Source organism: Ursus maritimus, unplaced genomic scaffold, assembly GCF_017311325.1.
Source record: "Ursus maritimus isolate PB19 unplaced genomic scaffold, ASM1731132v1 scaffold_10, whole genome shotgun sequence".
In the NCBI taxonomy this organism is placed as follows: Eukaryota; Metazoa; Chordata; class Mammalia; order Carnivora; family Ursidae; genus Ursus; species Ursus maritimus.
The window spans coordinates 69,595,001-69,608,514 of NW_024423344.1; the positions used below are offsets into that span (position 1 = coordinate 69,595,001).

Genomic DNA, 13,514 nt, shown 5'->3' on the forward strand with positions numbered 1-13,514 from the left:
AAAGCTGAGTTGAATGCAACTTTCTTCGTACTGAAATGTCAGACTTCGTTCACCTTCATTTCAAACCATACGTATCATCATTCATAAAACTTATCAAGCGTGCCGCCATATTCGCAAACATGTTTAATATGCAGGTCTCTTGGATGCCACACTGACATACTTCTAGCCTAGTATCTACCCACCTCTCCACTGACCTTCATTTTCCTATATCCTTGTACAGTTCTGTCCCCTCATTACACTCTCCTGGCCATTTATCTATTGCCATCTCAAAATCTCTGTGATAAAGAGGTTAACTTGCTTTCTAATTCCAGATTGCAACATTGAGACATCTATTCACAAGCATTTAATACATTTATTAAAGATTTATTTTATTTATTTACTTGAGAAAGAGAGTGAGAGCATGAAGGGGGGGAGGGGAAGGTCAGAGGGAGAGGGAGAAGCAGACTGCCCGCTGAGCAGGGAGCTCCACACAGGGCTCGATCCCAGGACCCCAAGACCATGACCTGAGCCGAAGGCAGATGCTTAACTGAGTGAGACAGTCAGGTGCCCTTTAATACCTTTTAAGCAATGCATTCAGGGCCCCAGTCAGACTGATTTGGTACTCATAGCAGGCCTGATTATTTCTATTACAAACCTACATTGCCTTGGCATATTTTTTTTTCTACTGGATAAAGCATGGTACTAGGAACCTGAAGACAGAGGCGCAGGTCCTAGCTTCTCCATTTTGTTGAGGTGCATATTTAGGAGCTCACCCAGGCCCTCTGGATCTCCACCTCCTCATCTACAAAGACTGAGGGAGCATGTCGGTCTTTCTCCATCACTGGGCTGTACCGAGTGACAGCCTTCCCTGACCTCTCAAGGAGGAGTGAGAACTCCAAAATGTATATTCCCATAGCATTCTGCATTACTTCTTTAAAATCCTCATTACTCTTGTAATTGCTAGTTTGATGCTGGTTTTTCTCCATCCACCCTGAAGTACCCTTCAGGAAGCTCCACGAGGGCAGGAGCTGTGCTCTTGTCTTGTTCAGGACTCTCTTAGCTTAGTAAATATCAGCTGATGATTACTGAGTAAGTGGAAGTGCTTTTTAGGCAAGAAGCTACAATTGGCTGTCATTGTTACTGTCAGGAGCGATGGCAGTACTACAGGTAGTGGTAGGAGTTGATTATTAGCATTGTCACTGTCCAATATACAACAGAAAGCCACAAAATAATATTAGATATCATCAATATTCATTGTGAACTCTTCCTCTTTTCCTTTCCATTCTTTCAACTGATAGAAACAAATCACTATATGATTAAAAGGTCATATGAATGTAGCCCCCAGTAATGGTTCAGAGCACAATATTTTGCTTCTTATGTATTAACCCTTGAAATGCACAATGAGCCCCCACTGAGAGAATGACCCAAAAAAAGAAAGAAAGAAGGTATGTTTTTATCCTGAAGCAGGGGACAAAGCCTTTCTGAATTATGGAAAGGAATATAAAGAACTGTAAAATCAGCCCCTTGTGAGAAGAGGTTTTGTAACTGAAAACCAAAGAGAGTGAAGAAAATAAAATTCTCCAGGAGGAAGACTCAGTTCTCAGTCCCCACGATGCCATGCCATGATGGCGTGGCTCGGTGTGGCTTGACTTTTCACACTTAAAGAGTAGGGAAATGGACAGAGTAAAAATGCGGTGGGGTAGTAGGGATGCTACTTTTGGAAAGGTGACATGGTTTTGAAAAAGTATTACTGATATTTGGGGGGTGGGGACAAAGCAAAAGAAGTTGCAAGGACAGTTCACAAAAGCAAAGAAGGAGTCCATTGGGCTTTAAGTAGAGCTCAGGGCAGGGGTGCCTGGGTGGCACAGTTGTTAAGTGTCTGCCTTCAGCTCAGGGTGTGATCCCAGCGTTCTGGGATCGAGCCCCACATCAGGCTCCTCTGCTGGGAGCCTGCTTCTTCCTCTCTCACTCCCCCTGCTTGTGTTTCCTCTCTCGCTGGCTGTCTCTCTCTGTCAAATAAATAAATAAAATCTTAAAAAAAAAAAAAAAAGTAGAGCTCAGGGCAGATGATAAGTCCAAAAAGTCCACCAGCCTGAAACCCAATGGACATCCCCTGATCACTTCCCAGGACCTTAGGACCCACGTGCAATCCCAGAGCCTTGTGTTTGTTGCAGGTGCACCTGTTAAGGAAGCATCTTTATTATGTCACATTGCTCAGATAGCTTGCAGATGCAGAACAGACTACCTCTTAAAGATACTCCTTCCCAGGTACTTGGTAAGGTACCCAATTAAGTGAACTGTGATTGTGACTGCCCTCCCTTAAAAAATTCAGGCCTTTGTAGAAGAATACTTTTATAACATCCAATATACCAGCAAAATTCTTCACTGATTTACTACCGTTGGCATGCTATTATTACTTGTGTGCCTTTAGTTACATGAAATTGACCAAATCCTTGCTGTGTATCTAAAAAAAATAAAAGGTAGGTCCTGGGAATACAGAATGGAGTCAAATACTGTCCCTGACTCCAGGACCATAAGCTTGGGCAGACCTAGAGTTTGGAGAGCAGTGGACTTCCTTGTATAAAATCGAAGTCACAGACCTTTTTGCTGGGTGAGTTTTAAAAATGGTATTGTACTGCACCTGGAGGCAGGCTGGGGCGCGTCCCTGGGGCTTGTTGACATCCACAGCGACCAGCTGCCAACCACCGGCAGCGTCTTCGTGAAACATCTTCAAGACAAAGAGGGAGATGAGTCAGAACACTTAATAGAGAACGTCGAGAACTCCTACTTTATGTCTCCAGCTTCTACAGTTTTTATGTTATCAAAGATTGGTCTTTTTATGGATTTATATTTAGAACATGAGTCATTCCAATTATGTTCACTGGAACACCGAAAACTTAAGTGAATAATAATCATAACAAGAATAATGGCATTTATTGAGCATTTGCTATGCATCAGGTCCTCTCTGCTTTACACGTGCTTTGCACATAATTGCCCAAATATTCTTTTCAATGAGACTTGAAAGGAGGTATTTTATCCCCATTAAATTGGTGATTGATTATTACATATTAGACCTGGGGGGGGAATGAAAATTAGAATTCCAAAGCATTATGTCTGGTGTGTTTTTGACTGGGAGTGGTGAATTTTTATCTTTATTTAGTGGACATTCCTCACTGAGCCAACAGAAAAATATTCTCGGGATAAATAATAGAAGTGTACATGTGGCACAGGGACGGAGACTGGCTATTTTACTGGTAGAAGACTGACATATCATTTAGTAGACTCTGTGAATTATTTTAATGGGGCCAAATTAATCTGCTTAGCAAAAATTTTAAGTACATATTTATGAAGGCAAAAGTAGTTTCTTTTGTCTTAAAATACATAAGTGACGACATTCAGAATGGTATAGGATACTAAAATCTGATATTCATTGAATTATATAGCTGGATTGTTGGATGCCTGGGTTATTATCTTACTGCAGACTCTACTACCTCAAAAATTAGTGATCCGTCAATATTACACCCAGCTGAAAGATATTTCCCACCTATAAATATTTTCCCACTAGCATATCTTCTTTCCAATTCCTTTTGCGTGTGTAGGGGGAGGGATGTCGTTGGTAGTGAGATAAGGTGGAAATAAGGATTTTTATTTTTCTAAGACACTAACTATAAGCTGGGTTTATTCCTATCCAAGGCCACAGTGTCACACACATAAGTGAATATATTCTCTGCCATACTTATTCATGCCCTCACGTTAGTCTGTGTTCAAAAGGGTAATTATTGATGGAAATATGAGATAATGCAAAGATCCCACACCTAAGATTTCTAGGAGTAGAGGTAGTAGGTCATTTGCAAAAAGAAAACTTGCCCTCTATAAAATAACCGAAGGGTGAGGGACAAGTGCCCAAATTCACAGACCTTAATATGTGTTTTTTTTTTTTTTATTAGAAAACATTTTTCTAGTGGTTAAATTGAGAACTCTCAACAATGCCGACCTACAAAGATCCATTCAGAAACATGGTTATCAGATGTTTATGTGTCCTAGAATCAATACTTTTCAAAGATTGCACTGGGGGCTCTTTGCCAAGTATGCTACTTATTTCATACTTTCCAACATATACAGAGAGCACCTACTGTATGACATTCTACAAAATACTGTTACACATATGCTCAATTTAATTATTCCATGAAGCATTATCTTGATTTATTTTTACATTATGCTGTGCTCACCACAAGTGTAGCTACCATCTGTCCATACCTACCATATAAATATTTTTAAATGACAAAATGGAGGTGCATATTTACCCAAAGATTCTTTGATCCAAGATACCAATTACAAATTGTTTTTCTTAGGTGCCATGTAAAGGATTCTGATTCCCTTTAGAATGAATTTTGAAAGGTACTCTTAGTGGTAGAATCAAGCACATCTCCATGAATAAGCTCATTCCGAGAATACATACATTGGTTGAAATGCAAACCTTTTAAAGTGCCTTTTAAAGTTCCTGTCAAAATTCTGGGTGTCTCCTTTTAAGGAGAAAAGACAAAAGCAATCCTGTCAGTCACTAGCTAAAAATCTTCTGTACATGCATCCTATACTCTCTTATCATGGCACAAAGGATCCCGGGGGCATATATTTGCTTTAAACAGTAGCAGACTAATTTTCTCTGTTAAATTATTATTTTTTTTTTCCATGGGGCGCCTGGGTAGCGCAGTCGTTAAAGCGTCTGCCTTCGGCTCAGGGCATGATCCCGGCGTACCGGGATCGAGTCCCACATCGGGCTCCTCTGCTATGAGCCTGCTTCTTCCTCTCCCACTCCCCCTGCTGTGTTCCCTCTCTCGCTGGCTGTCTCTCTGTCACATAAATAAATAAAATCTTTAAAAAAAAAAAAAAATTATTTTTTTCCAGTTGACCAAAATCAAATGAATCAATTTAATTGTTAGTAAAAGTGTTCTCTCAAGGTCACTTCTTTGTATAAAATGAAGTGAAGGAAATGCAGACATGTTCAATGTCCAATTTCTCTTCGGTCCTCTGAATTATAAGACAACATTTAGATTGGTTCATGTAACAATTACGTGAGGTAGACAACAGGATATTCAAAGGCAGGAATCCTCAGGGCTCAAGTCCTGAGCTACCAGTTGTCCCTCTATATCCCTCCATACAACCCTATCGGACCATAATTAGTATATACAGTTCAATACATATTGATTGCCTGCCTTGAGTCTCTTATCAGCATACATAACAAAAATGTAGACTTTGTGGCCCTAAAGTTGAACAGTTCTTTCAGTTCTTCTCCAGGCAAAGTGAAATAAGCTCATTCCCACCATGAATCCATGTAGATGGGAAGACCACATCACTGGTGACAGATGTCTGAGGTGAAGCATCGAAGGAGTGAGAATAAAAGTCTGGGCTAGAGAGAGGCTAAGTCCAGGATGTTTTCTACTAGCACGTCTGTGCCTCCCGACATCCAGCTCGGCGGCAATACCCCTGTGCACGTGTGGCATGGGTAGTCCTACTGTGGACTGCTCCAGGTGCCACTCTATCACAGATGAATGAGTCTCTCGGCCTTAACCCAACAGATAACTGAGCATTGGCAATAGTGACCCCTGGCTAATAATTATGCAGGTGTGAAAGCCACTATCCCCATTAGAGCTCAGACAAACTAGTGATTACTACTCTGGAATTTTCCACTTCATTTTCTCTTTGTTTTCCTGTTACATGTTGTATTATGGTCTCCACAAGTCCTTTGGCATTAATTTTTTCTGTAATGTGTTTCTATGCTGTGAGTCCAAGGCAGTTTGCTTTGTTATTAAAAATTAAAAAAAAAAAAAAAAACACACCAAAAACCAACACCCAGTTCTCATCACTAGTTCTCTTTTGCCTCTGGACAGTCTATACTAGAGCCACTTCCTCTTAAACTGCCTAAGATATCAGAGAGCCCTTGCCTTATCCCGTTAATATGTATAATTTTCTCTCTAAACACACAGCCCTCTTGGAAAAGTCAATGGATCCAAAGACACCAACAAGTCCACCAAGCCTGGGACCCCCTCAGCTCTTCTGTGAGGATAACTTAACACAGAACAACTGCAAATGTTCCACATGCTGAAGACTGGGAGGAAGTGACTCCATTTCCGGACAGCTGTGTGCTTTGCAATACTGTCGCCATCTTTGTTTTATTTCCTTAATGCCTACCTGTTTTATTACAATTAGAAACTAATGATTTGGTGTTTGCAACTATCCAGCGAGAGGCCCTTGTGCGCAGAGTTCTGTCAGATTTTACAAATGTAACAGAATCGCAGGAAATGATGCCCCTTCTTTCCTAAGACACAAAAGCCTCCGGGCCACTCGCCCGGTGGCGGGCGAGGGGCTGGGCGGGGCCTGTTGCCAGGCAGCCCGAGAGCTGTTCAACCGAGGCTGCCGCAGGAGCTCCGGTTGCCTAGCAACCGGGTCCTCAGCCACAGCATTTTTCTTAATGAAGGTTTTTCACGATTCTCTGTGTGATTACCTCTGCTGAATACCTAGACGCATTACCTCTGAATTACCAACGTATTCCTCCTGATTAAGTATAATTTTGCATCAAAACCATTTTGTACAACTTTGTTGAAAGTCCCCTTCACATTTCACTTTCCATTAGAACTGCTGGCTGAATGGGTGGAGCTTCCAAACACTGCTTTTCCAGCTGTGGCTTTATAAATAAGAGTTACTTAATAAGCGTGATGTGGTTTTAAAGACATTTTAGGTCATCTCTCAGGAACACTGAATGTAAATTCTATGCTGAGTTCATAGATCTGTGTTCCATTTAGTTCTCAATGTCTATAGCAGAAAACACACCTTCCAGACGTTGTCACCTGACTTAAAGGGCATGCCAGAAAGGACCTGGAACTTTATTATTTCTCATAGTTCACTAGAGGAGATGACAGAAGAAGTAAACACTAGATGTGGTGGTATTTTTTACATGTCATCTGTGACATAACTTACAAAACTTTTAAAAAATCTTTCATAAGTTTGAATAGTTGCTTGCCAAAATTGAATAATATTATACTAATTCATCTATAATGAGTTGACCAGATAATTCAAACTTTCACAACACCATAAAGATGTTGCATAGGTCTTTTTCAAATATTAGCATGTTTAATAGCATTTTTAGCATATAGTTAATAAAAGTTCAATTTGAAGATTTTCGAAGTAAAATTTTTACCTTGGATCTTTCACAAATACCTTCGTCCACAGACCACTATTTACAAAGTCACATTAAACTATTTGCAAAGTTATATTAAATTTCTCTTAAGAATGAACATTTAAATAATAGTTACAAGCATTAAAATAATTTCATTCTTGATTCAGGAATTTTTTTTCTCTCTTTTATAAAGATTCAAACCAGACTAAGATATATAAATCTTCCCTTCCTCTTTCTATTTTTTTTTTTTTAAGATTTTATTTATTTATTCGACAGAGATAGAGACAGCCAGCGAGAGAGGGAACACAAGCAGAGGGAGTGGGAGAGGAAGAAGCAGGCTCATAGCAGAAGAGCCTGACGTGGGGCTCGATCCCAGATCGCCGGGATCACGCCCTGAGCCGAAGGCAGATGCTTAACCGCTGTGCCACCCAGAAGCCCCATCCCTTCCTCCTTCTAAACACAAAAACAGTACACCCCAAACACACACACATAACAAAACCAAAATTAAAAACAAAGACATAGGATCTAGACTGCCCTCCTATGTAATAACTGCCCTGATATTTATAATTAAATTCTAGGGCACTCCCAATTTCTTGGGAGCACAGGGGCACCCTTCTGAATATGTAGTGATTCCTCAAAAACCACACGTATGCATTATGGAGTCTTCCTCATAATTTACCATATTGTGATTGGTTTGTTCTGAATGAAATATACTTTCCATTCCCCAAATAACTCTAATCCTATACATAAAGGCCATTATATTGGCTTTCAATTCCATTAATAAATATTTATAAAAATGGGAAATTATACAGTTTCCTTTTTCATCTGCGAGCCTTCTGAAGACTTATAATGGCCAAATAAAAAGTACATAGTAAATGTGGTGACAATCTTGGTTTTACAGCGAATCCACCCTATCACCCAGAAAAGCTGATCTGGTTGTTCTGGGTTTGGGCCTTTGCACCAGCATTTCTGAATAGCTCCCTTTGTGGGCGTGACCACAGAAGGCCTTTATCAGAGGGCTTTCCTAAGTTCCACCAAGGCCCACTGAGGGTGAGGCTGGATGTGTCCGTGTTCTAGTGGGAAAGGACATCACCAGCCACCCCCCACCCCCGTACGGTACCTGCGTGGTGGCCGTTGACGTGGTACTGCTTCTTGATCCCCACATCTGTTGAAACTGTACCCTGATTTCTGCAAATGTTTCGATGATGACAGCGATAAATACATTCTGAAAGAAAATCACAAACCACGTTTACTAAAGACTGGGAATGAGGAAACGGAGGGCAACAGAAAGCAAACAAGAGATCTGCAGAAACAGCCGGAAAACACAGATTTTATTAGGACTAGTTTCTGCGGTACCTTCACAAGCCAGGCCAGGAAGAAGATGAGCGTGATGAAGTAGAAGTAGGACCGCCATCGGGGGAAGCTGTCGATTGCTCTGTACATGAGGAACACCCAGCCTTCCTGGGACGCAGCCTCGTAGACCGTGAATATGCTGGTGCCTGTCAGGACACAGGAGAGCAGACGGAGTTACCGCGGGCTCTGGAAATGGGGAAACACTGTTCAGAAAAACAATCAATAGTTATCCATGCTCATTTTCTCAATGACAAAAACTCTTTTAAAGGGACTAAAATCACATGCAACATTTGATTATGCTTCTTAGGATTTTGATAAAGTTGTTTCTGACTTCAAGCCAGGGTAATTTCATGAGCCATAAAATAACTTTATGTTCTATCTTTAGCTGTTAAATGCATCTAAGAGCTTGGAAAAGGAAATGAACATTCAAACCAAGTAAAGCTATAATAAAAAATAATGTGTACAGTATAAGCTTGCCACTTGGGGCTTAACACTTTGAGTGTGCTGAAAGCACTTGTTATAGTTTTAGCCAAAATGAAATAAATTTGAAAACTGTGTTTCATTTGAAGTCACTTTCTCAGAGGGACACGAAAGTTCCTTAGGCTCCAAAAATTAATATGATGGAGCCTGTCTTTGGATTCCATGGTGTTTACTGAACACTGAAACGTAAGGCAGTAAATCATCGAACAGCACTTTGGATTGTCTGGGAGAACTGTCTCATTGGAAATGCTACTGCTGATGATGGAAAGAAAGAAAAGCAAAATATTTGCAGACAGATTTTTGAAATAGTTCAGACAGCCTAAAATGCCATTTGGGGGAAAGAGAGTGTTCAATTGTCATGACATTATGAGGGATGTGTTATTATTTCCCCATTTTATAGCTGAGAAAACTGAAGCACACAGAGAGGAAGTAATTCATCTAAGGATGCACAGATAATATTAGGGGCCGTAGAATTTAAGCCAGGCATTCTGGAAAAAGGCCCTGCATATCTAACTGTGATGATATCCTGTGTCCTGACATCCTTTCTGTGGTTTGTTTTCCTCATCCATAAAATGGGTAAATAATATCTCACAGGGTGGCAAAGACTAAATAATTTCATTTCTGTAAAGCATTGACACAAGGTGAGTACTGAATAAATTTTAAGTACTAGTATAATACAAATTGAAAATAATTGCTTAATGTTATTTTGTGAGAAACATGCATAAATAAAAAGTATAGTGCTGAATTAAAGTTGTTTGTAAAAGAAATATGATACATGTTGTTATTCACAAAACTATAAACATTCCCATCCCAATAGAGTCCACTGTTATAAACGGGTTATTACAGGATGTAAAACTAATAACCACCCATGTATGTTCTAATCACACAGAAATTTAAAACTAGAACATGTGTACAATCGGATGTCCAAACTAAGAAGGGAAATATTAAAGTTGGCTGGTGACCAGCTGCCTCTCTGAGCCTGTGCATGCAGAAAGAATAATAAAGAGCATCAATGAACCAAAAGGTGCAGAACAGCAGGAAAATGTAGCGGTAAATGGGGACATTTAAATGGGACAGAAGCAGCCTTGAAAGTAAAGCTGAGAAAAGAAGGAAAGCGTATTCTCATTTAGTGAATGCCTATTATGCTAAGCATTGTATATGAAATATAACTTCATATAATCATATCCTGTACATTGGAAAGTCGTTGCCATAACAACTAGTATTGGCAAGTCATATTTGGTTTCAAGGCTCTTTTACATATTTAAATGCTAAGGAAACCTCTAATGGGGCAGGTAGATGGGTAGGTGTGTGTAAGAGCAGGTATTATCCATCACATCCTTTACCGGAAAAGCAAAGTGAGGGTCACTAGGTAATGAATTTGCCTGGGGTAGAAAGTGATAGAACCAGAAACTGAACCCACACCATCAGGTTCCAAGTCTTAAACTCTTTTTTCTTTGCCATCTTACTTTTATTTTCTCTTGCTCGAGACTGGGACTTTCAAAAGAGTATATTCTCTCCTACTATCCTTAGTTTGAGTGAAGTCCATTTTATTTTTCCTGAGGGACTGTGGTGGCTAAGGATATAGCACACTGAGAAACTCATACAAGGAGCTGGCTTTTAAGGGAAAGATGCAGAGAAGGACAGCATGTGCAAAAAATAAAATGCCAACAGGGAACAGAAATCACTCTTTTCGTTAATGATTCATATGTACCAAAATTGTCCAACATTTTGCTTTTGTGGACTGCATCTGAAAGACAATTTTCACATAAAACAAGTCATTTATGTCCCTTATTTTCTTCTAGTTATTTGAACTAAAACAGAAATGTGGCTACAGAAATCCCTTATGAACAACTTTAAAGCTTAATAGTTTTAGCAATTGAGCATTTACAGGTAAAACAGGAGCATTGTCAATGTAAGGTTAAATTTGAGAGGAACACTGAATTACCCTTCCAATATCTGTCCAGTTCCTTCTCTATTAAATCTGCGGGGAAGATGCTATCTGGAAGTAAGTAAAAAAAAAAAAAAAAAAAAAAAAAAAAAAAAAAAAAGAATGTTCTAATCTTGAAGAGTTTCCTTCATTTTTCCTATTTTGACACACAAAAAAGGGGAAGAAGTAGAAACCCACCATGTGGCTCAAAGAGCAGGGTTTGTTGAAACAAAGAGATGAGACATTTGTGAAAATGTAACCAAAAAACTCCAGAGAATGCTGACTGCTGAAGGAAGTGCTTCCTCTCCCCCTGAGCTACCCTGGGCAAAGGCTGTGAAGAAGCTACTAAGAGTTGCAGGAGCAAAGGCAATTGGATAAGACCTTCCTCTTCACTTTTCTGCTCCTGACTTTGCAAAGTGTATGAAAAGAAAATCCCATTTGGAAAGATTTCCCAATTGTTCACCACCACTTAAACTGACAAAAATCAAGCTTATCAAGCTTATGATCATCTTATTTTCTTTGGTAAGTGGACAATGCTGAGGAAGAAAACTAGAGCTCCTTTACACTACTTTGCACATGCTGCTCTCTGGAGCCATGCTCCCTCCCCCATGCTTCTCTCTGGTCCGCTGAGCTGAGTCCTGTGCTTCCAGGCAGCCCTGCTCACCTCCATTGCCCTGAAGCTACATTAGATTCTCAGACCTCCCAGGGAGCCTGGGACACACCTGTCACCTCACTTATCCTGTGTCCTCCTGCCTTGTTTATCTCCCTCACTAGCACAAATTAGCTAACTTGGTGAGCGCTCAAAGTTAAAACAACCTTTCACGTCTGTACCTAGTAAATAAGAGCACTCAAGAATTGTTGATAAACTACACAATTACCATGGTATTAAGACGTATGAAGGCTTTGCTCCAATATCTGCTTTTGTATCAATTCTTCCTCACTGTGGATATTGCACAGATAATTTGGAAGCAAAGGGAATAATTTTATAACTGACTTTATGTTTTGCTGACTTTTGAAATTCACTTAAAACACGTACACATATATAGATTTCAAAGCCCATGCTAAATACAAACTGGAAAGTCTTCTATTGTTTGATCCACCATGGGAAATTTCTAGAAAATATTATATATTTTACATACAAAATATTTTTTCTAGATACACCCCAGAATACTTTTAGTCCATTTTAATTATAGAACTAAACTTGCTAGCTGAAAAGACCACATTTTGTTAAATGATTCTACAATAGCATGTGGGGATAGAATGCATTCTCTTTCTGCAAAACAACGTGGCCTGCTCCAAAAATATTTCTGCAAAGCTACTGGAATTGAACCACGTTCTTGGACCCCAATTTCTCAAAGCACAAATTCAAGTTGTATAGGAAACAAAATCACAATGACACTCAGCTCATCAGTTCTCCTAATTTCATTCATCTTTCCTGACCTCTTCCATTGGTGGTTTGAATTCAGTGGATAAGAAGACCCATTAGTCTACATCTAGAAAATAAATACCCTGGAACTTTCTACAGGCTGTATATATAGAGACAGAGCAGCAGAATTTTTTTTATAGCTCTGAACAAAATTATATTTCCATTGTTTTGACTATTTTTAGTATTATATTTATTGCTTGGCTGTCTTCTGTTCTTTTTCCATAAAAAAGTGATAAATTGTGCCCTGGGAATATTCCCTATTGTTTCTTCTAGTCTTGTTACACAATGCCATTGAGTCATTTGACTTTCAAAAACAGGGCCACAAGACTGTGGTGATAACTAATAATAAGCTGCTAACCTGGGGTCCTACCATCAGACTCCTCTTCAAACACAACATACATGTGGTGCTATTCTAATGATGGTGATATCCAATCCATTGTGAAAAAAATTGGGCAGTTAGAGTTGGTGATGTAGCCTTGCAACAGTTGGATAAGTATATCAGGCCTTAGTATGAACAATAACTTTTATCCCCACGCTCAGAATTCCCAATAGAACCATGAAGGTTCCTTTTAGGACCATCCATTTCATCCTCTCCCTCAATATTAGCAACCTCGGGGCAATGTTCCAGAACTGTAATCCCTCCAGTGATATGGAACACACATCCTCTTGAGGCAGACCCACTCCAAGTCAGGCAACCCATCCCATTGGATGTTGGATCTGGCTCCGTCCCTCTGGAATCTGCTCTTGGCTTCGCAAAGCATAGCAAGCTACAGGAGGCTGGAAGTGGTCCTTATACTTCCAGAGTGAGTCATCCCTCCTTCTACCTAGGTCATCCTGCTATAGATACTTGTCTTATCTGATCCTTCAACCTTCTCAACCTGCCGTACCTTTTATGAAACTGACCTGATTGTCTGGCTTCACTTGCCACCAGATTCTCACTTACGGAGCGCACAATGACAATTCTTGTTACTGAAGAACATCAGTTTCCTTCCAACTTTTCTAAGTTGCTCTTTCTGTTCCTCTGGCTAACTCTGATTGGATCTCACTCTTTTTGGAGATCAGCCGATCAACTTTTCCTCTTCTACATTCCACGTTGAGCATTCCCCTCAGTTGGAAGGGAAAATGGAGTTACATGTTTCTCTACCACTACACCTGAATGTCTGTGATCTAAAAGT

At 39.9% G+C, this 13,514-nt stretch overlaps 1 protein-coding gene across 1 annotated transcript in view; it reads right to left on the bottom strand.

Annotated features, from left to right (window-relative positions):
* NALCN (sodium leak channel, non-selective) overlaps window positions 1-13,514 on the bottom strand; it is a 285,252-nt gene that overhangs the window by 187,803 nt on the left and 83,935 nt on the right. Inside the window, 3 exon segments of the mRNA XM_040624300.1 lie at window positions 2,621-2,707; window positions 8,274-8,378; window positions 8,510-8,652. Coding sequence (XP_040480234.1) covers window positions 2,621-2,707; window positions 8,274-8,378; window positions 8,510-8,652 — 335 coding nt within the window.